Source organism: Rhincodon typus, chromosome 26 (assembly GCF_021869965.1).
Source record: "Rhincodon typus isolate 14 chromosome 26, sRhiTyp1.1, whole genome shotgun sequence".
NCBI classification, from domain to species: Eukaryota; Metazoa; Chordata; class Chondrichthyes; order Orectolobiformes; family Rhincodontidae; genus Rhincodon; species Rhincodon typus.
The window spans coordinates 30,529,902-30,553,958 of record NC_063357.1 but is presented as its reverse complement, the minus strand read 5'-3'; the positions used below and the strand labels follow the sequence as shown (position 1 = coordinate 30,553,958).

The window sequence follows — 24,057 nt, the reverse complement described above, 5'->3', positions numbered from 1 at the left end:
CAACATCTGTTAGTAATCTCACTACATGACTGGGTCTGTGCAAGATATGTCTAGGATATAAGCTTACTAGATATGGTGCATTGCCAACTTGGACTATGAGTGATCGGAATGCTCCACATGTGCTCTGAAGTTCAAGCCGCAACAAGTAGGGAGCTGTGAACCAGAACTTAGAAGTACTTTTCTTTTGGACTATCAGTGAGAGGAGCTGGGGACTAATTGGCTATTCCTTCAGATTACACAGCAACATCATCCTCAGCTACGTGAACTGTGATCATTTTAAAGTAAAATAAATAGTCCTTTTGGTCTTAGTACCAGATATTGTGGATGGGGCGGCATAGGAAGTGAGTCATCAATGGAAAGAGCAGGCAATAGGAAGATAATTATCACACAGTGATAATCATGGATGACTTTAATCTACTTCTTAAAATTCATTTTAGAGATAGGTTAGGATAGTGATGATAGTGGGCCATGTTCTTTAACTGCTGCAGTACATTTAGAGTAAGTAAAACCACAATGTCATGAGGGAAGGAGTTTCAGGATTTTGACCCACAACACTGAAGGAACAGTGATATACTTCCAAATAGGGTGTCAGTAGTTTGAAGGGGATCTTGCAGATAGTGATATTCCCATATATCAGCTGTCCTTGTCCTTCTAAACGTTAGTGGTTGTGGGTTGGCAAGGTGCTGTGTGAGGAGCATTGGTGAATTTCTGCAGCACATCTTATGGACGGTATGCACCACTGCTTCTAATGGTTTATGATGGGGGTAGTGAATGTTTGTGGACGTGGTGCCAATGAAGCACGCTAATTTACCCTGGATTGTATTGAGCCTCTTGAGTGTGTTGGAACTGCAGACCAAGACTAGGAAAATGAATTGTACTGAACAGTTTTGGTCCCTTTAGCTAAGGAAAGATACAGTGGTATTGGAGGCAGTCCAGACAAAGTTCACTTGGTTGATCCCAGGTGTAGAGGGATTTTGTTACAAGAAAAGGTTGAGTAGTTAGGGTGTGTACCCATTGGAATTTACAAGCATGAGAAATCTGATTGAAACATTTGAGATTCTTAGTGGGCTTGACTGGGTAGATGGAGAGAGGTTGTTTCCCCTCGTGGGAGAGTTTAGGATTAGATGGCACTCTCAGCGTAAGGAGTTGTCTATTTGGAACAGAGATGAGAAGGTTTGTTTTCTCTCAAAGGGCTATTGAGTAGGGCCAGAAAGTATATTCAAGGCTGAGACAGATTTTTACTCATTAAGGAAATCAAGGGTTATGGAGATAAAGCAGGAAAGTGGAATGAGAATTATCAGATTAGCTACTATCACAATGAATGGTACAGGAGTTTTGATGGGTAAAATGGCCTACTTCTGCTCCTATATTGTCAGTCTCACCGACCCTAAATCAACTTTTACTAGGATATAGTTGTAACCCTTTGGTTTATTAATTTTATTCAAATTAACCATTGCTGAAAGGAGACCAGTTTTGAAGATTTTTGTCTTGCATTTGTCAAAATTAAAATGCAAGAAATAGACTTACAACAAGAGACACCATTTTATACAGCATGAGAAGAGGGTGCTGATTGGTTGGGCCATTATTAGTGTGGAGATGCAGCAAAAACAGTCAATTTTAATTTTCAGACCGGAGGATAGATTCTGTTTAATTAGGGAATTGTCACTGGAGTGCAGCAGAGTTCGGCTGTCTCGGTGAGCCCTGTTTTCAAAATGGTGCGATATATGTACACTTGCCATTTGCCTATATAAAACAGGGTAATGTGTACTTGTGTGGTAGGCAAAACATCTCTTCAACAGGATGTTGTCGTCAAGCCAATGTAGAAAACTATTTATGGATTTACTTCATAGTTGCAGTGTGAGATAGCTCCCTTCACCTATGGTTCGAAGTTTTGACACACTTTCCCCTTCCAGGGTAATCTGAGATAGACTGGGTGCCATTCTGTGCCAAAATTTGGTTGCTCAATTTCAAAGTTAAATTTGACTGCAGGATGGCTTTTATTAAGCTATGTGAGGAAATACTTTAAAGCAGCTGCAGTTTGAAATATTGTATATATAAATCATCCACATATTGGATGTAAGCAAAGGGTAGGAACTTAGTGGTCTTTCCATTGAAGCTGTGCTTCTCATGGTAATGAGAGATTTTATCTTATGATTCTCACTCACAAGCAGTCAATGTTTACTATACCGCATTTTCATTCCTCATTCACAAAACCATGTTAAACTAAGCATTCCTTCTAATCCATTACTGCTTCTTTACACCTTCCAATTTTTATCAACCCCATGCTGCAAGCAGTGTTTAGACCTGTTTCTGTATCAAAGGCTACCTCAAATAAGTGTTAAGAGGTGAGGCAATGGCCTAGTGGTATTATCGCTGGGCTGTTAACCCAGAGACCCAGATAATGTTGTGGGGACCCGGGTTTCAATCCCGCCATGGCAGATGGTGGAATTTGAATTCAATAAATGTCTGGAATTAAGAGTCTAATGATGACCATGAATCCACTGTCGATTGTTGGAAAAACCCATCTGGTTCGCTAACGCCCTTTGAGGAAGGAAACTGCAATCCTTACCTGGTCTGGTCTAGACGTGACTCCAGAACCACAGCAATCTGGTGACTCTTAACTGCCCTCTGGGCAATTAGGAATGGGCAATAAATGCTGCCTAGCCAGTGACGCCCTCATCCCGTGAATGAATAAAGGTAATACCGTAACCTACTCAGAAAAATGCCATCCCACCATTGTGTCTCCATAACTCACTCGAAACTATAAGAAGATTATAATATTAATTAGCCCTTAGTAACTATTTCTTGGGTCCTGAACAGGTTGCAGAACATCAATCAGTCTCCTCCATTAGTATCTGCTTTTTAAATATATATTAAATAGGGCGACTACCCCTTTAAGAAACTTACTATCAAAACAGCGCTTCTGTGAAACTACATGAATGAATGTGTAAGAACTGTCAAAACCGGCAATAGTAAATGAAATCTCATGACTCAGCTGCAGGAAATCCGTTTAAAAGCCTTTATATTTTTATTTAGTACATGCATAATTTCTCATTTATTTAGATCGTACAGGTCTAGTATTTTTAATAACATTACTAGCTTTAAAGACAAAAGGACTAACACCTCTTAATTATGCAAGCTCAGACTGGTCAGACATTCTAATTTCATCAGGAGTAACAGCCAGCATTTAGCAAGTGCTTAAACCATCTTGTGCTTCCCCTGGACAGATTCCATGCAAACTTATGTACAATAGATATAACTATGTGACACGATAATGCTAAAATTTAAATGTATGTAAAAACTGTGTATAAAGGTGTACTTTGGATTCCATCGCTGCCTCGAACTGTGCTATTGGCAGATGCTCAATAAAGAGCCTATTTTCGCCACACACCGATCTCAGTCGTTATTGAACACGATCCCACAACTTGGCATATTCAGCAGGCTCGCTGGGGACACTATTGAAACTGACCAGTCACTGACACTACTCCAAACGTGAGAAACTTCCTCCTAGTCGTGACCTAGCCCATGAGCGCGATCCCAAACCTCCTGTGAGTTGGCCATTTCGCGAAACTGCGAGCACTCTAAATCAGCTGAACTTGCACTGCCTATGACGTGAGTATTCGGGGGACTATGAGTGATCCCAGTAAGCTGCCTATGATCTCCAAAGGTGGGCTGGCCTCTTCTGAAAACCTTAATGAAAATCTGGCAGAAATACAATATCCCCAAAGGACAGTGGACCCAGGACGACACAAAATGGGTATGGGGAGAAAACTGCCTAGCCGAAGGATAGGGACAGAAATACAATATCCCCAAAGGACAGTAGACCCAGGACGACACAAAATGGGTCTGGGGAGAAAACTGCCTAGCCGAAGGATAAGGACAGAACTAAAAGGTCCCTTGCATTAATAGGACAAATTCACCAAAGGAATTAAATCATGTCTTGATCAGCCCAAGATCGTGAATTAAACCATCTCAAAGAGCAATTAAAAGCAGTGCATGAACAGCTGCAAAAGGAGAGATCAAAGTGAGAAACAGTTGAACAGAGAAATCAGGGGCTTGGGAAAGAAAATAAGAAATGGAAGGACGAGATAATAGTCCTGTCAGTTTCTTCCCCAGTTTCCAAGCCCATATAGAATTTGTATCTGACTACCTGCAACATCCAGGAAGTGGTTCAGCAAAACCAAGTTATTGTCCTTGGGAAACAGAGGGACAAAAGTGATGGGTCCTCTAGCAGTGAAAGCAATTAGGACAGTATATCCCCAGCACTATTTTAATGATCCCTTAAAACCAAGTAGGTAAAAATAGAGGAGGTGGTAGGGCAAAGATTAGAGGGTGGCACTGAGGTGGAAGTTCCAGTAAAACTGACTGAAAAACACATTGTGCATGGACCTACGACCTCAGAAAACATAGACAAGAGGTCTAAAAAAATGCCTCACCCAAAGAAGGGGCCAATGAAGACATGGAAAGCTGAGACCAGTTAAGAGGAATATCTCTGCTCCATCCCAGGGTATAGATTCTGAGTGCCATTGTCACTAAAAGAGAAGGACGCTTTCTCCATGAGGTGGTCAAAGGTGCCCTTGGACATTACGAGCAGGAGCTGCAGGCTGGTTGGACAGAAATAAAACATTGGTTACAGAGGTATAGTCCACCTAAGACTGAGTGGACAAAAGTCACGGCTTGCTGTCAAAAGCCTATACAGGAAGCCCCAGAATATGAGGAAAAGTTTAGGACAACCTGGAAAGCGTATGCAAGAGTCCCAAATGTGCAGGATGATACGGATTTTGAAGGTTGTGATTATGGCCCGCTGAAGTCTGCTTTTGTGACGGACTTAAATCTGAGCTTACTAAGATGCTAAAGCTCACCAAACCAGACTGGGACCAGAGAGGGACTAATTATGATGAACCAGTGGACCAAGCCCGCCAGCTCGACTGAGGTACAGGTGCCAAACTCCGAGCCCTACAGACAGGACAAATGGCACAGACCCCCAGTAACCCCGGAAAGACCCAAGACAAATGCCCAGGAAAGTGATACGTCTCTGAGGAAGAAGGCCACTGCTGGCAAAGGGCAAAGTCACCCAATAAGCAACAGGGCAGAGGAAACCCCAAAAACTGGGAGTAAGACCGATCTTATAGAACAGTTTAAACAGCTAACCACCCAGCAGCAGCACAAGCTGCTGACGATGACACAAAACTGAGAAAGCCCGCCCTGTGCTCCTCTAGTCTCCTGCTGGTTTTATGCCGGCAGAGCGGAGACAGACTGTACTTGACCATAAGAGTGGGCAATCTGGACATTAAGTGCCTTTTGGACACAGGAGCAGAGTTGATGTGCCTAACCCAGAAGTAGGAGACCAAACTGCTGCTAGATGGGACAGTGAGAACAACTTACGGAGCAGGAGTTGACAGGATTGAAACTAAAAGGACCAAACCTACACGCATTGCATTCAGCCTCCACAAGTTAGTAACCTTTGTACGGGTAGGACCTGTAGTCCAGCCACTCCACGGAATGATTATCCTCAGCCAATTAAATTCGTCTTTACGTTTCGATGATGGGCAGATAACATGATCCATCAGAACCCTATTTCGGGAAGGAGTAAAAGACCATCCCATCTGGGCTAAAGACAAGGACAACTGGGTTATTGCAAATGGAATGCACGACTTTTACAGGGACATCTTCACGTTGCACTAAACGGTACCCCTTCAGCCGATGTCTATTGCAGGAATTCTCCCAATAATTCAGGGGTAAGAGGAAAAAGGGATTTTGGTTAAAAAACCTACAGCACCTCTAACAGCCCAGTATGGCCCGTGCGAAAGGCATGTGGGGAACGGAGATTAACTATAAATTACAGGAAAGCCAACCAATGCATTGATCAAAAGGTCCCACTAGTAGCCGACCCCTCTACTATATTCAGTGCCTTAACACAGATCACAATTCTCAGTCATAGATATGGCAACAGCTTCTGGTCATTACCCCTAGCACCTAAAGTATAGTCGTGGTTTGCCTTTACTGTACAGCAACAACAGTACACCCAGACCAAACTCCCACAGGAGTTCCACAGCCCGACTGTATACCAAATGGCCTTACAAAACCACCTCCGTGAAACGCTGCCAACTGAGTCAGTTATCATTCAGTATGTGGTTGATATACTGATAGCTTCAGAAATGGAAAAGCAACATGAGATAGACCTTAAGACCCTCTTAAACGACCTGCAATGAGAAGATCATAAGGCCAGTATTGAAAAGGCTTAGATTGTCCAGAAAGATTTGTCTATCTAGGGCAGAAAACTTCCCACGGGGAAAGGGAAGTCACCCAAAGTTGGACTGCAGCCATATAGACTGCCAAACAGCCTACGAAGTTCAAGAACTGAGGGCTTTTCTGGGTCTTTGTAACTTTAACCACTGCTGGGTTGAGTCGTATTTTCAACTAGCCCAGTCCCTGACAGTCAACCTGAAGGGAAACGGGACTTGAAAGAACAAATTGTGCTGACAAAGGAACAGGAAGAAGCCTTCCAGGAGCGAAAGACAGCACTTTGTTTCGCACCGGCATTGGGGATCCCCAATAACAGAAAACCCTTTATGTTATTTGTCCACGAGAAGGAGGGCTATATGACAGCGGTGCTGGCCCAAGAACACAGGGTCAGGTTGAGACCTGTTGGGTATTAGTCAGAGAAATTGGACAATGTAGCCGTCGGATGGGGGTGCTGTTTTGAGAGCAAGGCAAGCTACGTGCACGGTGGTGGAAGTTACAGCGAGTCTGGTGTTGGATCAGAGATTAATAGTTAAATGCCCAAATGCTATTCACACTTTGCTCTCTATGAACACAGTATCCCAGGTAAACGCTGCCTGGTGGACCCCATGGACTGCAGTCCTAGAAGACCCTAATCTACAAATAGTTTGTACGAGCCAGGTCAATCCAACCACATGGTTACCGGTGCATACAAAAGGGGAAGGAGATGACCATGATTGTTCTGGAATCCTGCAGGAATTGGAGGACAATAACCAAACAATGAATGACGCTTTACAAAACCCAGACGTCATTCTTTACAAGAATGGATCCTCTTTCGTGGAAAATAGTATAAGGAAAGCCAAATGGGCTGTCATGACACTCTAAACTGTCATGGCATTGGGAAGCCTAATCCCCTGGCTCAAGCATCAGCACAGCAAGCAGAATTACGGGCTCTGACTGAAGCATGCAGAATAGCAAAGGATCAGTCTGCCAACATTCACACTGATTCCCGCTACGCTTCTGAAGTTGCCCAAGACTTTGGCCAACTATGGAAACAGCGTGAATTCCTAATGGCTGCAGGTATTTTTTAAATGTATATTAAATCGGGCCACTACCCCTTTAAGAAACTTACTATCAAACAGCACTTCTGTGAAACTGCATGAATGAATGTGTAAGAACTGTCAAAAGCAGCAATAGCAAATTAAATCTCATGACCCAGCTGTGGGAGATCAGTTTCATATCCTCCATATTTTTATTTAGTACTCGTATAATTTCTCACTCATTTAGATCATATAGGTCTAGTATTTTTACTAACATTACAACTTTAAAGACAAAAGGACTAACACCTCTTAATTATGCAAGCTCAGACAGTCTGATGATCTTTGACATCCACAACTGTCTAGAATTTCAGAAATGAATCAGCTATTTGTTGCTGCCCAAAACTCACTCTGTACACGTGGCATGGTACCGTGTTGTCTATTTATCCCTTCCCCTCTCTAATTGAAAGCAACAGTGTAAACTTGACTTACAATGGATTTCAGTAACTTACTTTACAAAAGTACAGCAGTTCCTTCCTCAGTCATTTGTTGTAAAACAGTCATTTCCCAATTCAGTACACAGAAAAGCAAAAGGTAAAATCTGGTTAATGGTGGAGGGGTTTACATATTGACATGGCTAGATGATTGGCTAGCTAACAAAAAACAGAGAGTAGGAATAAGTTGGCCATTTTCTAATTATTGGTTATTGCCCACATTAGCAGATGATGTACCACAGAAATCATTGCTGGGGCCTGAACTTCTAACAAGTTAAAAACTGCTGGCAAAGCTTCCGGGTCCAGTGACTCTTCTTCAGAACTAGACTCAAAATGTTAACTCTCCACAGGTATTGCCTGACATGCTGAGCCTTTGTAACAATCTCTGTGTTTGTTTCTGATTTCCTGCATCCACAGTTCTTTGTTTTTTTTCCTTCTAACAATTCACTTGATTAGCTCCAGCATAGCTGAACAGCTTGTAGGTGTGAACGGTACGCAGAGAAGCCTTTGGACTTCTGGAGAGGTACGTGTTGTCCTGCTTCTCCAGTAAAATACATGAAGCTAAAGAAAACCAGATATTTTCTGCCATCAGTTGCTGCAACCTGCTGCTTTCAGCCAATAAGTCAGAGGCTTTATAATGTGTGCCTCCAAAGAAGAAGTGTAAGAACCAATAGAAAAGATCAGAACTGAAGGATTTGGGAAACAATAGGTACATCCCATCAAATTGTGAACACTGGAGACAAAGAATGATTTCCCCAATTTTTATTCCCTCCAGCCATAACAAGGTATTTTTAGGACTCTATGAGTTTTAACTAGAAGAATTGTATCCTGACAGTTCATAGCTTAATATCTGTGGTTAGAATCTATTTATTCATAATAAGTAGTTTGTGTTAAGAAAGAAACCTCGTTCATGTTTTCAATTAACCCGAGTCTATCAGACAGGTTAGCAGGATACTTTAATAACATTTTAACTATTGTAATGACTCTAGGAATAGCAGGGCTTCAGTTCCAGCATGCCACCCCAGTGAGACATAACACATTCTGGACTCTAGCTGCTTGCAGTGAGAAAACAATATTCTTCAGATCCTATTTGCTTCTTTTGCAAATACTTTAAATCGTGCCCTGTCTTTCTCAATCCTTTCATGAGTAGAAGCAGTTTTTCTCTGTCTGCTCCATCTAGACCAGCCACCATTTCAAAAATGTCTATCAAATCTCCTTTTAGCATTCTCCTCTTCAAGGAAAACAATCCCAACTTTTCCAATCTATCTCCATAATTAAAGCTTCTCATCCCTGGAACCATTGTTATAAATGCATCTGCACCATCTCCAATGTGTTCACATCCTTCCAGAAGTGTGTCATCCAGAACTGTTCACAATATTCAATAAGACCTCAGATAATGTATTCTTTATTAAATGCTTTCTCCACCTGAGCAATCGCAATTAATGACTTATGAATATACATACATAGGCCGTTCTGCTCCTGTACACCCTCAACACTAGTACCCTTTATTTTATACTTTATACTTTACAAGCCTTTTTATGTTCTTTCTAGAAGATATTTCACCCCACTTCTCTGGTTTGAACTTTATCTGTGACCTAGCTGCAAGCTCAAACAACCTTCGAGGTCTTCTGAAGTTCTACAATGTCCTTCTCGTAGTTTACAATGTTTCCAAACTTTGTATCAGTTGTAAATATTAAAATTTTCCGCTATGTACCAAGGTCTAGGTCATTCATATGCATCAGAAATAACAATTACTGACCCCAGGGAATACAAACTTTAATGCAGTCCCCCATGAGCTCTAACTTTGGTCACAAGTCTGTTCTGCAGCACTGCATAAAAAAAACCTTTGGAAGTCCATGAGAAGACTGATTCTTGGGATGATGGGTTTAACTTATCAAGAACAGCTAAATGGGTTAGGTCTTATTCATTATTGTAAAAATGTAGGGTGATTACACTGAAACATACAAGATTCTGAATGTGTTTGACAGGTTCTATGTTTAGATGATGCTTCCAGTAGCAGGGGAATCTCAAACTGGGGCCATAGTTACAGAGAAAAATAAATATCTGGAAGTCTTTACTCAGAGACTTGTGAAGACCAGATTACTGAAGGTATTTAAGGAGAAAATGGATAGAATTTGAACTAACATTGAGTTGAGAGCTACGATTAACTGGCACAAAACAGCAGTTGAGTCCTTGGGCAGAACAGCCATGATCTTGTTGAATGGCCTGCTCCTCCTATTTTGTGTGCTCTTCACGAATCCACAACAACAGCAGTACCATCATTAACCCCTTTGTTACTTCCTCAAAAAACTCCAGCAATTGTTGAACACAATTTTCCCTTTGGGAGTCTATAATGGTTGTCCTTAATTAACTCACGTGTGTACATATGCTTAATTCTATTCCAAGTGATTGTTTTCAGAAGTTTTTCCTGCAGAAAAATTAAACAAACTGGTGTATAATTGCTAGCCTATCCTTACACCATTTTTTTCAACAGGACATATGGTGGAATTTCCCAGCCCTTGAGATGTATGAGCAATGCCAAGAAATTTGGGAGAAATTTATGTAAATCCCCTTTGTGGTCTCTAGTTGTGTCTAAACTTTCCTTAACTACCCTTTTCCTAATACTGTGCCTACAGAAGGCTTTGGGATTCCCTTATATATTATCTTCCAGTGTATAATCTTTTTCTGCTTCTCTTATTTGCTTTCTCACCTCCCATCTGTACCTCCTATATTCAGCCTGGTTTTCAACTGTATTTTGTACCTGATACTTACCACTAACTTTGTATTGTTTATATTACTTTCTATCTCCATTTCAGAGAATTATATCTTGAAAATGCCTAAATTGTCTCTTATTTCAGGTTGCAGACTGTTCAACTACTGTTTTTCCTCTTACCTTCGGCTCTACTTTATCCAGTCCAGATCTGTTCTTGCACCATATATGTCAACTCACCCGCAGTTAATTATTACTCTGGATTGTTAACTGTTCTATTTCACCACCATCCTAAATCTTAAGGTACAATGATCACTTCTTAAATTTTCTCCCACTGACACTTGATCTACTTATCCCACCTCATTCCCAAGAACGAGATCTACAGTGCCTTTCTTGTTGGACTAGACAAATGTTGCTGTAGAAAATTCTACTTAACGGAAACTAGGAATACATGCCCCTCTCTGCCCTTGACACTACTACTTTCCCCAACCCCATTTGGAGAACTAAGATTCCCCCAGTACAATTACTCCATAATGTTTGTAGTTCTCTGTAATTTCCTTGCAGATTTGTTCGTCTACATCTTTCCCACTAGTTAGTCTATGCTGAGCAATTGTAATTGATTTATTACTCCCCACATACTACAGGATGACAATCTGCAAGGCCAAGCTGCCTACCATACCTATAAGCTTACTTTTGGACTATTTACAATACAGGGGATTCTAAAGTTTTAGCAAAGATTTGTAGCTCAGTTTGTGGTTGAGATTGTTGACTTGCTCACCGAACTGGCTTGTTTTCGTTCAGATGTTTCATCACCATGCTAGTGACATCATCAGTGAGGCCTCCGATGAAATGATGTTCTATTCCACTTGGAATTTATTCTGTCTGGTCTGTTACGGTGAGTAGAGATACAGATCTGGATCTGGATACAGATCAAAGCCGGAAATGACACTACTCACCATAACAGACCAGACGGTATAACTTCCAAGTGGAGCAGAACAACATCGCTTCATTGGAGGCCTCACTGATGATGTCACCTAGCATGGTGACAAAACGTCTGAACGAAAACAAGTCAGCTCGGCGAGCAAGTCAACAACCTCACAGGGGATTCTCCTATAACGTGTGTGCCAGCAATGTGAATTGGCTATAATGCGATTGATGAATAGCGGTAAACTATTTCTAAAACACAAACTTGTGTTGGCTATAACGTGATTCAGCATTATTTAAAAATGCAGCTCATATAAGTAGAAGAATGACCTCTGTTGTGAAATTGATGGTATAAGTAAAAAATGAAGTATAGTTTAAAATAATATGAGTGCTGTTAAAAAATGCACCTTTGTGTGTAGCATTTTTGCCTAATCGTTACATAGAGTCTGAGTCCTACAGCACGGAGACAGGCCCTTTGGCCTAAATTGGCCCATGCCGACCAAAACATCCATCTACGTTAACCCCATTTCCCTGCACTTGGTCCATATCCTTCTAAACCTTTCTTATCCACGTATTCATCCAAATGCCTTTTAAAATGTTGTTAATGTACTTGCCTCAACCATTTCCACTAGCAACTCATTCCATATGCTTACCACCCTCTTTGTAAATGAGTTGCCCCTTAGGTTTCCATATATTCTTTCCCCTCTTACCTTAAACTGATGCCCTCCAATCCTTGATTCCCCAACCCTGGGAAAAAAGACTGAGTGCAGTCACTCTATCCATGCTTCTCATGATCTTACACATTTCTACAAGATACCCCCTCCGTCACCAACACTCTAAAGAAGAAAGTCCTAGTTCGTCCAAACTCTCCCTATAATTCAGTCACTTGAGTCCTGACAACATCCTTGTAAATTTCTTCTGTATTCTTTCCAGTTTAATAACATCCTTCCTAAAGCAAGATGACCAAAACTGAACACAATACTTCCAAGTGCGGCCTCACCAACATCCTGCACAACCGCAACATAATTTCCCAACTTCTGTACTCACACTAGTCACTAGTCACAGGCCTCCAGTACGATAAGCCTCCTTCCACTATTACTCTCTGCTTCTACCATCAAGCCAATTGTTTATCCAATTTGCCAACTCTCCCCAGCTTCCATGCGATCTAACTTTCCAGAGCAGCCCAATATGGTGGAACCTTATCAAAAGCCTCACTAAAATCCATACAGACTACGTCTACCACCCTGCCCTCATCAACCTTCCTGGTCACTTGATCAAAGAACTTGAACAAATTGTGAGGCATGATCTCCCATGCACGAAGCCGTGCTGACTACTCCTACTCAAACCCTGTCTTTCTAAATGTCTGTATATCTTATCCCTCAGAATCTTCTCAAGTAACTTACCTACCACAGATGTTAAGCTTATTGGTCTATAATTCAGGCTTTTTTTGTTGTAGCCCTTCTTGAATAACAGCAAAACATTCACTCATGGCTAACGATGATGCAAATTTGTCAGCCAGGGTCCTTGCAATTTCTTCTCTAGCCTCTTACAGGGTTCTTGGGTATATCTGATCAGGACCAGGAGATTTATCCACCCTCATACTTGAACTTGCTCATGTAAATCATTTATACCAAAAGTTGTCTGTGTTACAATCTGCTCTTTTCTAGCATTATCTTGAATACAATGTTACTCAAATTTACATCGCATTTTAATCCTACAATTAACTTCAATGCCAATGGGCTAGAAAAGTCAGATTCCTTTGCTTCACTTATCTGAAAATCTATCCAGAAGTCCAGGCCGATGGAATGTTAGGTCAGATTAGCATTTAAATGGAGGAGGGAATTTTACTAAAAATTGATTACATGTCAATTTCAGGGAGTTTCATGGAGGGTTGCTGGCTGTGAGCTCTACCTCATACAATTTTGCACTGCTCACCTCTTTTGGATCATGGCCACTCCAACGACTTTCCACTTATTTCAGATGGGTGTTAAAGATTACATCTGAAATTGCCGACATGTCAATTTTGGGGGAATTTCATGGAGGGTTGCTGGCTGGGAGCTCTATCTTACACAATTTTGCACTGCTCACCTCTTCTGAATCATGCTCGCACTCTCATGCAGTACTGACCATTGCTGGGAATTCCATTGGCAGAACTCTATTTAAAGCTCAGCTGTCACTTCATTGCAAACACAAGATCAGATTCATAAATGTATTTCCTCTTTGCACCTGTCTGATAAACTGTCATTTTAACAGCAGCTATAAGAATGAAGCTACACAGGTGAGGAAGAAATTTGGAAAATATAATTATTATATGTCCTTTGTGCCCCAACCCCACTTTTCCCGTAGGCCCCCTCATTTATCTAGCGCGATTTTCTATAACGCAATGTTGCACTGAAATGCATCTATCATGTTATAGCAGAACCCCCTGTAAATCGGAAATTAGAGAGTGGTGAGTAGAATTACTCACCAATCAGGTTCTTCTCCTGTCCCTGTAAAATGGATACTTAACAGTAAGAACCAAATCCTATAGGGTGAAAAAGTAAAAAGAAGCAAAGTAACAGCTCCTTTCCTTGCTCACTTAGCTTCTTCAGCTCACCAAATTCCCCACATTCTACTCAAGTTGCAATCTTTGCTAAGTTATACTGAGATGCTATTTACATATATTGTGAAACAAGGCAAGCGGGAAAAGAACAATATCTTATACAGATTTGATCTGATCACAGGACACCCAGTGTTTCATCATAATTTCTATTGATTTGTACATTAATGTTCTGGCTCTACAGTTCATTCTTTGAACTGGTTAAATATGTTGAGTGTTGAACCAACTAATTCTGTTTGAATTTGAGCCTTAGCTATCTCAACATAATTCATAGAATCAATGTGTTGTCTATTTTTCCTTCCTATGCACATCTCTAAAGTAAATTAACAACAAACATTCTCTAACTATTGATACATTTAGATCAATACATTTTGTACACTTCCATTCCCACTGGAGTTAAACCATTTTCACGTGAAATTAGGAAGCATTTCTTTTAGTCAAGGAATAATGTAATGTTTGGGGATGTTGGATCAATTCATATTTTCAAGGCTTAGATGTTTAGATTTTTCTTGTCTGAATCTATGAAGGGATTATAGTATCAAAGGTGGGTAAATGGATTTGAGGTACAGATCAGCAATGATTGAACTAAATAGTCGAACAGACCCTAGGAGTTGAATGATGTATTTATTCTTATGTTCCACTACCCTCCTCGTTTGATATCTCCACAAATTATACCAATCTGCATTGATTTTCTAAAGCCAAGTCACTAATGTACTTAAAAAAAGTTATCCCAATCACCAAGTTATTCTGCTTATTAATGGTATTCACCCTGGCATTACATCTCAAAGAAGTAGGCATTGTTTTCTGCAGCCAGTTTTTTTGTCCACTTCCAGGATTTTCTTTGAAGTTTCATATCTTTAAGCTTGGATAATATCTTACTAATTTTTGTTAACTAGACACAACATAGTATGAGCCACAGATAACATAAAATTAAAGTTGTCAAGCCGGCCAGTCTGACAGATTCCCTCTTCTGAAGCCATACTAATTCCTGTCCACTAGGTTAATACGGTATTCATAATCCTCAAATTTATTCCAATAAACTAATTACATTATTTTGGACGGAATTGATGTAAAATTACTTTTTGTTATTCTTTATCGACATGGATAACATGAAAACCTGCTTCTAAATTACTGGTATGTCTCCGGACCCAATGACTTCCTCATAATGTCGGTCAATGTCTTTAAATCCTCTTTCTAATTTCACTGAGCATTCTGAGCTAAATGTCGTCCATCAATAGGAATTAGCATGAATTAATTTTACTTCAAGACATCTAACTCACATGAACATATGGATCAAATTAATGAACTCTGTATAAAACTTGTCACAGAGTCAAAACTTCCATGATCTAGTTTTTGATGAGGCTACTGATCATTATCTGGTAGAATGCTACATGTTGCTGGGGAACCCAAGAACACAATTGAAAATGAAACTGAAGTGAAAACTCAAATAAAAACAAAATAATCAAAGAATTAAAAACATGTACCTGTTGGATAGAAAGCCTGATGATACTGTGGTGGAGAGGTAAGGTAACCAGTATATTTCTGACCAGTAGCTCCAATCTCTTGTGATCCTTGCTGAACATGGACATTATTGGGATTAGGTTGCAGTGTGTAGGTGACTTCAGTTGGAAATCTTTGTATGACAGAAAATGGAATTGCTTTCTCAGTAAATGGAGATGAAGAAGTTGTATCCATTTGTCCAGCTACCAGTCCAATTGAGCTCTGCCATGTACGTGGTGGAATAGGGGTTCGATCTAGACCTCCAGTATTAGAACTTGACAAACTTTTTATGGATACTGTATGTAAGGGACTTTGATTGTGGGTAGGTGACATAAATGGATATGGGGACAAGCTATCTCTGCGAAATGTTCGTTGAAGTTGTCCAACTGTCACAGGCCCTGAATAAAGCATAACAAAAGAGATATATTATATGGTAGCCCAATACTTATAGACAAATAAGAAATTATTGCTGAATTATAACATTCCATTTTCACTATTTAAATGAAGTCATTAATATCTGTCTTGAAATAGCCGACAATGGAGTATGTAGGTATTAAGTATACATCTGCAGTCACGTTTATTTACTTTCTAGGTTATACTACATTGTGTTAAATACTTTCCATCATTGAATTAATCAACACTTTAATGCACTAATGTGTCAAGTGTAAGCAGAATGCTGAATCATGCAGACTGTCATAAAATTTGATAGGATTTTAGCTTTATTGCAAAGCTAGGTCTATCATTGACTCGTCCATATATTTCAAAATGGGATTGATGACCTTTGATTGAAGGATCCATTTTTGTGACAACTCTATAACCAGAGAGATTTGACCATCTTGTTTTATGGCCACCATGCACAGTATTTTATATAACTAATGTCATAACTAAATTGGGATGTACAGGGAGTTTGCCTTTAATTTCAGATATAGCACAATAAAGTTACAGGGTTCTTAATTGATATGCTCCTGTACACTGCATTAGAAAAGCTAATGAAAATCACGATGTTTGGAGATCATGGCCCTGAAATAGAGTTTTTACATAGTTTTGGTTAAAGAATGATCCAGTTGAAATCGCTGAGGAATTTCAATTACTTCAGGCAAGTGTGCACAAGCCACTTTGGAAGTATCACTGAAATCCATCAGCTGATAACTCTGGTGTGGTGTCTGGGGTATGATCATGTAGTTTAGTTCTCCCAATTCCAGGAATTACCTTTTTACTCACCAAACAAAGAAGGCTGATCTTCAAATGTTTCGGTCTTCAGAAGTCTAGGTCACTTAGCTGGTTTGCATCCCACTAACAGGATGGCATGGTGGCTTCGTGGTGAGTACTGTTACCTCACAGCACCAGGGACCCGGGTTCAATTCTAGCCGGCCTCCTCTATGTGGGGTTTGCAAATTCTCCCTGTGTCTGGATGGGTTTCGTCCAGTTTCCTCCCAAGTTCCAGAGATGTGCTAGATCAGTAGATTGGCTATGCTAAATTGCCCATAGTGTCCAGGGATGTGTAGGTTAGGTGGATTAGGCAAGGGAAATGCAGGGATAGGGTAGGGGGTGAATCTGGCTGGGATGCTCTTCGGAGGATCAGTGTAGATTTGTTGGGTCGAATGGCCTGTTTTCACACTCTAGCAATTTCATCCTATTCTAATGCCCCTGTGTCCTTGTACAGACCCATAAACCATCATTCATTGGTGCACTGGCAGTCATTATGATGCAGAATCTCAACTAAGAAGGGGTGAGAATTTCAAACTTATCTAGTCTGATCAACACTGCAACATGCCTGTTGTTTGCCTTGCCTAAAGGGTGGCTAAAAATTCTGCCTCCAAAATTTGACTGCATTTTCAGCTACTGGTGTCATTTTCAGTCCAAAATGATGTCTACATTGATCTCTCCCTAACACTGTTATCAATTGGTAAGGATGGTAGTACGAGGAAAACTGAGAGTATGTTGAATGGGCAGATTGTGACGTCAATAAGTGTGTAACATAGATTTGATGGTATCTGTGCTATTCCCAATTTAAATGTTGCAGCTAATGTTCTTTCTTAACCTTATACAACTGAACACGTATTCATCAGCAGCAAAGATCCCCACTAGAAAAAAGGTCATCAACTCATTTTAGGGTAATTCTGCTGGTAGTTTACGAATTAGCTCCATTGGATTAACTGGAAAGTCAGTTCAGTAGTCTTTACTTCCTGGTTCTATTATTGAGATGATCCTTCTTAGCGAGGCCAATGGTTTTCTGTTGTGTTTACCTGAAGGGTTCCACACAAGTTTTGTGAGAAGCAGAGTAAATGGTTCACTTATAAAGTGACTCCCATTTATTAATTCAAAAGTCACACTTCAAAGCAATTGCTGCAGGAAAGTTTAATCTGTTTAATCTTTATGTTTAATCTGAGTTTTCTTAATAGCTTTGGCTGTGGAGAACAGCTGGACACACTTCTGTGTTTTTTTTCTCTATGTCTCTTCACTATTTTTGTGTTCCACTTGTTCAGTTAGCTGAGAGCTGACCTACCTCATTTGTAAACAATTCCTCAGCTCCTGATTATCTGCACTCACAGCCACAAAACAGAGTTCTGATAGGAATCAAATTCTTTGCTGTAAAATTACACAGCTGGCTTGGTAAACCCCGGCTTTTAAAAACAGTTCTTTCTCATTGCAGTTCATAGTTTTTAAAGATACAAAAATAAAAGCTCATGGTTCTTACCTGTTATCTTAGCAAAATCAGCCTTTTGCTAATTTAGAGTTTTTATTTTTGGCACATCTCATCCATTACCACACCTATCCTAAATCTAAGTGACGTATGCTCATGATCTCCAAAATATCCCTCTACTGTTACACCTTCTACCTGTCTGGGTTCATTTCTGAATATTATATTCAGAACTGTGTCCTTTTTAATGGGCTTTCTATGCAGCAACTAAAATATTCTCCTGGATGTAAATTAAAAATTTTATTTTCTCCCTAACTTGTACCCGAAAAAGCTCATCCAGTTAATATTTGAGTAGTTAAAATCCCCCACAATTACTGATTTATAATTCTTACACTTCTCTGAAATTTGATACATAGTTGATGCCTTATCAATGCCTGACTCTTTGGGGGCCTAAAATACACAACCAACACTGTTTGCCCCTTTTTGTGCTTTATGCTTCCACCTAAATGGCCTCTTTTGATGATCTTTCCAAGATATCATCCCTCCTCACTGTTATAATTGATTATTTAATAAAATTGTAAACCCCTTCTTCTTCTGTCCCCTCTCCATCTTGCCCAAATATCCTATAACCAGGAACACTGAATTGCTAATCCTGCTCATTTTTCACCCAAGTCTTAGTCATATCTATGATATCATACTTCCAAGTTCTTATCTTTGCTCTGAGTTCATTTATCTTATTCTTTGGACTTTTACCTATAACATTGCATTCAACACATATTCAATTTAGCCTAGCTAAACTCATTTCTAACCTTTCTAATCTATGTTAGCCTGGCTTCCAAATTCATATACTCCTATTTTAACTTCTAATTCCATCTTAGTTTTTTTTCCTCTCTGACCTACATTCAGGATCCCTTTCCCCTGCCAATCTAGTTTAAATCTGCCCAACAGCATTTGCAAACATTCCTGTGAGGACGTTGGTCCTACTCCTGTTCAGATATAGCCTTTCCAATTTGTACAGGTCTCACCTCCATCAGAAAAAGCCTCAATGCCTAAGGAATATAAAGTCCATTCTCTTGCGCCATCTCTCCAGCCACATTTATCGGATCTCTCCTTTCATTCTTATGATTATTATTGTGTGGCACTGGGACTATCTTTGAATTCTTGCTTTTCAATTTTGTACCTAACACTCTCAAGTGTGCTTGTAGGTCGTGATTTCTATTTCATCCAGGTCACTGGTCCCAACATGGTCCATGACATCTGGCTGTTCACCTCCCCATTCAAAATACCCAGAAGCCATTCTGTGATATTCTTAACCTTCGCATCTTGGAGGCAATATACCTTCTTGAAGACAGTTCTGCAGCTGCAGAAGCATCTGTCTACTCCTCTCACTAATGAATCCCCAAGCACTCTTGCTTTTCCAAACTTCTTCCTCCTCCCAAGCAGTCTGACCCATCTAGTGCCGTGGCCTTGGCTTTAGCTGACTGCTACAGAGGTACTGTCATTCACATTGTTTTCCAAAGCTGAAAAATGATTTGCAAACAAGATGCAAAATGGTGATTCCCACAGTGTCTGCCTGGTCCCATTCTTCTGTCTGGTGGTCACCTATTCTCTCTCTGCCTGCAATTCCTTCAGCTGCTGCGCAACCACATTCTGAAATGTGCCACCTACAAAACTCAGCCTCGCAAATGCACTTTGTCTCCCCAGCTGCCTCTCAAGCTCCAAAAACTGCACTTTGCCAGTGGCACCTCCTGTACACTTAAAAAAAAATTCATTCATGGGATGAAGGCATCACTGCATCAGCATTTATTGCTCATTCCTAACTGCCCAGAGCACAGTCAACACATTGCTGTGGATCTGGAGGCACATGTAAGCAAGACTGGGTTAGGATGGCAGTTGCCTTCCATAAAGAATATTAATGAACCGGATGGGTTTTTCAAACAATTAACAATGGATTCTCTTAATTCCAGATTTTTATTGAATTCAAATTCTACCATCTGCCATGGTGATATTTGAACCCGGGTCCCAAAATCATTACCTGGGCCTCTGGATTAACAGTCCAGCAATAATGCCACCAGGCCACTGCCTCCTATTCTGTACAGGTTCCACCTGTATATGGTCCAGACTGTCAAGCATCTGGATTTCTCACATGGTACAGATGGGCAAATCACAGGCCTGAGCTCCCCAGGCATACCTTAACTAAACAGAGTCCTGATTCTTTGTTTTTATTTTACCCTTGCTGATACTCAGTAAAAATTAGAAAAATCTTATTCTTGTTTATATCCCAAGTCCCACTTAGATCTGCCATTGGTTGTCTACTGAGAGGATCCTTACTTCACATACTCTTCTCAGTGATGCTGACTACCTCCCCTGGGTATGCACCTCACCTACACCTCTCAATGATGCTGACTGCCTGTCACAGGGTCCTCAGTTCACCTGCTCTTCTCAGTCTTCACTGAGAGAGCTTCTATTTCCTTTACCTTGCCACTTGGCAGGGAGAATGACAGAGAGATGATACAGAAAAGGGAAAGCTGCTCGAAAATGGAGGAGAAGAAGGAGGAAAGGCTCTCAGTAATGGCCTATGTAAATGTAAGGGTACTGAGGGAGTAATTTTCCTCCTCCACCTTAGCACAAAATAATGTATCAGATATTTCAACTGCAAAAGGTGTTCACTGAAATTGAGCACCTATTGGAGCTCCAGCTTCAGCCACATAGGAGTTTAAGAAGGGTTAGCCAGTGTCTGTGAAGGTGATCATGTCCATTAATCTTTGTGTGTTGAGCTTCATCCAGCTGGAGCAGGTGAGAAATTCAAACCTCCCAGTTCTTTTCCACTGTGCGTAAGGAAGCCCATTGAAACTTTGTATGCAATGAGAGGTCACATATTCATTAGGATTGTAGGCATCCCTCTGGGGCTGGGGCATTACTTTGAATGTAAAAGTTGAGATTTAAATAACTAGAAGTGATGTCACTTCTTCAATGTCCATTTGGTGTGTAACTTAATCAGGGAACCATGCAGGTCAATGCCTGGTAATCATGCTGTAGTTGTGATATCACATTGATCTTCAGGCAGTCCACTGTCCTATCTGCATTTGAGCTACTGGCAAACTGATAGGTGGTTACTGGGTAATAAAGAATAAAGAAATGAAATGATTTCTGAAGAAGGGCCTAGACCCGAAACGTCAGTTTTCCTGCTCCTCTGATGCTGCCTGGCCTGCTGTGTTCATCCAGCTCTACACCTTGGTATCTTCCTTCTGGCTAGGTTGCCTATTATTAAGTAATTAAACTGCTGTACTAGAATGCCATTTTCCATTCTATTATCCCAAAGCTGACCTCTCTTGGTTGCTGACTCTTGCAGTATACTCTTAGCCACTACGCAAAAAGACACCCTAAATTAAATTACCTAGTGCTCCTAGAGGAATTATTAGTTCAAATGCCCAGAGTGTGGTCTCTAAATGCTTCCAGTCTGCTTGGTGAAGAATAGTCGTTAAGGCCTGTTACGCGAACAAATAGCATTGACATCAGTGATGCCTGCTGATGACTGTGCACATGGAGTTGGGATCTGAATAAGCAGGCTTCTCAGACCTACCTACCTTTGCAAATATTAAATGTTGTTTAAGAAGCCTTTATCTGCTGACACCTGTAAGCGGAGGATGAATGCCAACTCTGCATGCTCACCTCCAATTTCTTTCAGACTGTGCAGGTGCATCATAAAACTGACTTTTAAAAAATTCTTTGTTCAACCCTTTATTTATATTCACCTATAGACTCTTCCATTTAACCTCTTTGCTCTTATAATTATGCCATGACTGATAAAGGCATGTTATTGAATCATAAAATCCTGTTCTAAGTACGGGAGTAAGAAAATGTTGAATTAGAATTAAAAACTCCCTTGTAAACTTATTTCCTTAATGATTTGCATACTAATGATTACAAATAGTGTGAATTTCTTTCCAGTTATGATCCGAGCTCCGTTTACCTCCAGCAACACGTTCAAGAAGTTCTTGAACATTTTTGTTAATGGAATTGTCACTAAGACTGTGGCATCAAATAAGCAGCCTCTGCCTATTTCTTCCATTCCCCAGCCTACCAGACTTGGTAAACTTCTGTTATAAATTTCTCTGCTCCAGCCCTGACTTTGCATCTTTTGATAGTTTCTCTTCTATATGTCTTCAAGATGTTTCGAAGTGCATATTGACCATGACTCTCACATCCTGATCTCTCAACTCAATAAACTTCTGAGCACTGTTTTTATTCCCAAGGTCAGCTGTTATCATTCACAGCTCTCTCCCCTCATATACTGACTCCATCTCCTTCAAATCTTGTTGTCACTGCTCTCCTCAAAGACTACCTAATGAGTCCGTTATCTTTACACACTACTGCCCCATCTTCAACCATCCTTTCCTGTCCAAAATTTGCAGTGCATCATCTTGCCAAAAACTCCATATGTGAATTTCTCCAATTGGGTTTCCAGGACGGTCTCAATTAATCAAAATCACAAAATCATGCTTAGCGAGCATAACAAAGATAAATAATTCCTCCCCATCCTTTTTGACCCGTGTGCGGTCTTTGCCGTGGTTGATCACTTCATCGTCTCTGAATGGTTCTCCATCATCATCCAGCTGAATGCACTCTGCTAGCCTCCTGCTTACCTAGCTAACCAGAGCCAGCAATCATACACAATTGCTTATTTGTGAACTGCTGCACCATTCTCCCTATCGTGGGGTGGGGGTGGGAAACAACTTGCTGTATTCACTTCTCCAGGATGTTCCTTGGGGCATTTCAAAGACATCTAAATACAAGCTGTTGCCATCAATTCCCCATCCTTCCCCAGCTATCAGAGTCTGTATCAATAATTCCATCCCTACCATGTCGGTCGCCTTTAGTCTGGCCAATTGAGTCCATGGAGTTGGTGAGATACCTCTGGAAACGGTTGGGTGGTCTGGTGTTGACCTGGAGCCCAGCTGCCAGCTTGGCTTTGTTGGCGCTGGTTAGTCTTTTCATGTTAATCAGCAACTCTGGATGGTCCTGCTTGAAGCTGGGGTTGTGGAAATGGTGAAGCAGCCCATCTCCTGCCCCCAACTCGCCCGGCACCGGGTGCTCGCCGCTGCCTTGCCCCATCTTTCGAAAACCGTAAAGGTTGAGCTGACGGATGAAGCTGGTGAAGTTGGTGGTTTTGAAGAGCAAGTCGGTGTCGGGCTCCAAGTTGGCCCCGTTGCTGACGTTCTTGATGGGGGTGAGGAGCTCGGATTCGAAGAGTTGCTGGTCGACGATCAGCCCTTCTCCGCGGGGATCCCAGCGAATCGAGCGGTACCGGGGGCTGTTGACGATGCGCCACAGCTTGGCCGGAAAGTTGTTGGGATTGATCGGAGTGGAGAGCAGGAACTCTTCCATTTCATGGCTCACCACGGGGCTCATCGGGGGAATCGATCCGACTGATTGATGAAGCATAAAGAGGAAATGGTGGGGCTGGTTGGAAACCGAGCACTCCCTCTAACATGGATATCGATCGATGCCAAACACTCGGTCGGGTTCCGATACCGATCGATCCCTTCCATGGAACCGTTAGTGCGCGTTCCCGAACTGCTGTTTAAATTCTTATTCGGCCAATCAGTTCCCGACCTCAGGCTCGCGCCCGGCACACGCGATCCAAACGCCCGTCGCACGCGCCGCCTCTCGCGGCTTCAAACGCCGGTTCGTCGCACGGCGCATGCGCTCGGCGGCAAGCCTGCGCTACCACGTGGGTGCTGCGGTTTCTCCATCCGCCATAACGCATGTGCCAGATATTCCCCGCCCCCACAATGACTCGTGCGTGAAGTGACCGGTGGAGCATGTGCACCAGCTGATGGTTGACATCTCTTCGGCAGAGTATCCTACCGAACTCACCACACGAGGTGGACATTAGACAAAGTATTTTCCGATTGAAGATCCACAAG

General features: G+C 41.2%; 1 protein-coding gene across 1 annotated transcript in view; it reads right to left on the bottom strand.

Moving 5' to 3' along the window:
* The window catches only part of hsf5 (heat shock transcription factor family member 5), a 106,724-nt gene extending 83,185 nt beyond the window's left edge, over positions 1–23,539 (bottom strand). Inside the window, exons 1-2 of the mRNA XM_048612376.1 lie at positions 23,002–23,539; positions 15,471–15,884 (exon numbers count right to left, since the gene is read on the bottom strand). Of these exons, the coding sequence (XP_048468333.1) occupies positions 15,471–15,884; positions 23,002–23,539 (952 nt within the window). The remainder of the gene's footprint in view (positions 1–15,470; positions 15,885–23,001) is intronic.
* Positions 23,540–24,057: the final 518 nt, after the last annotated feature.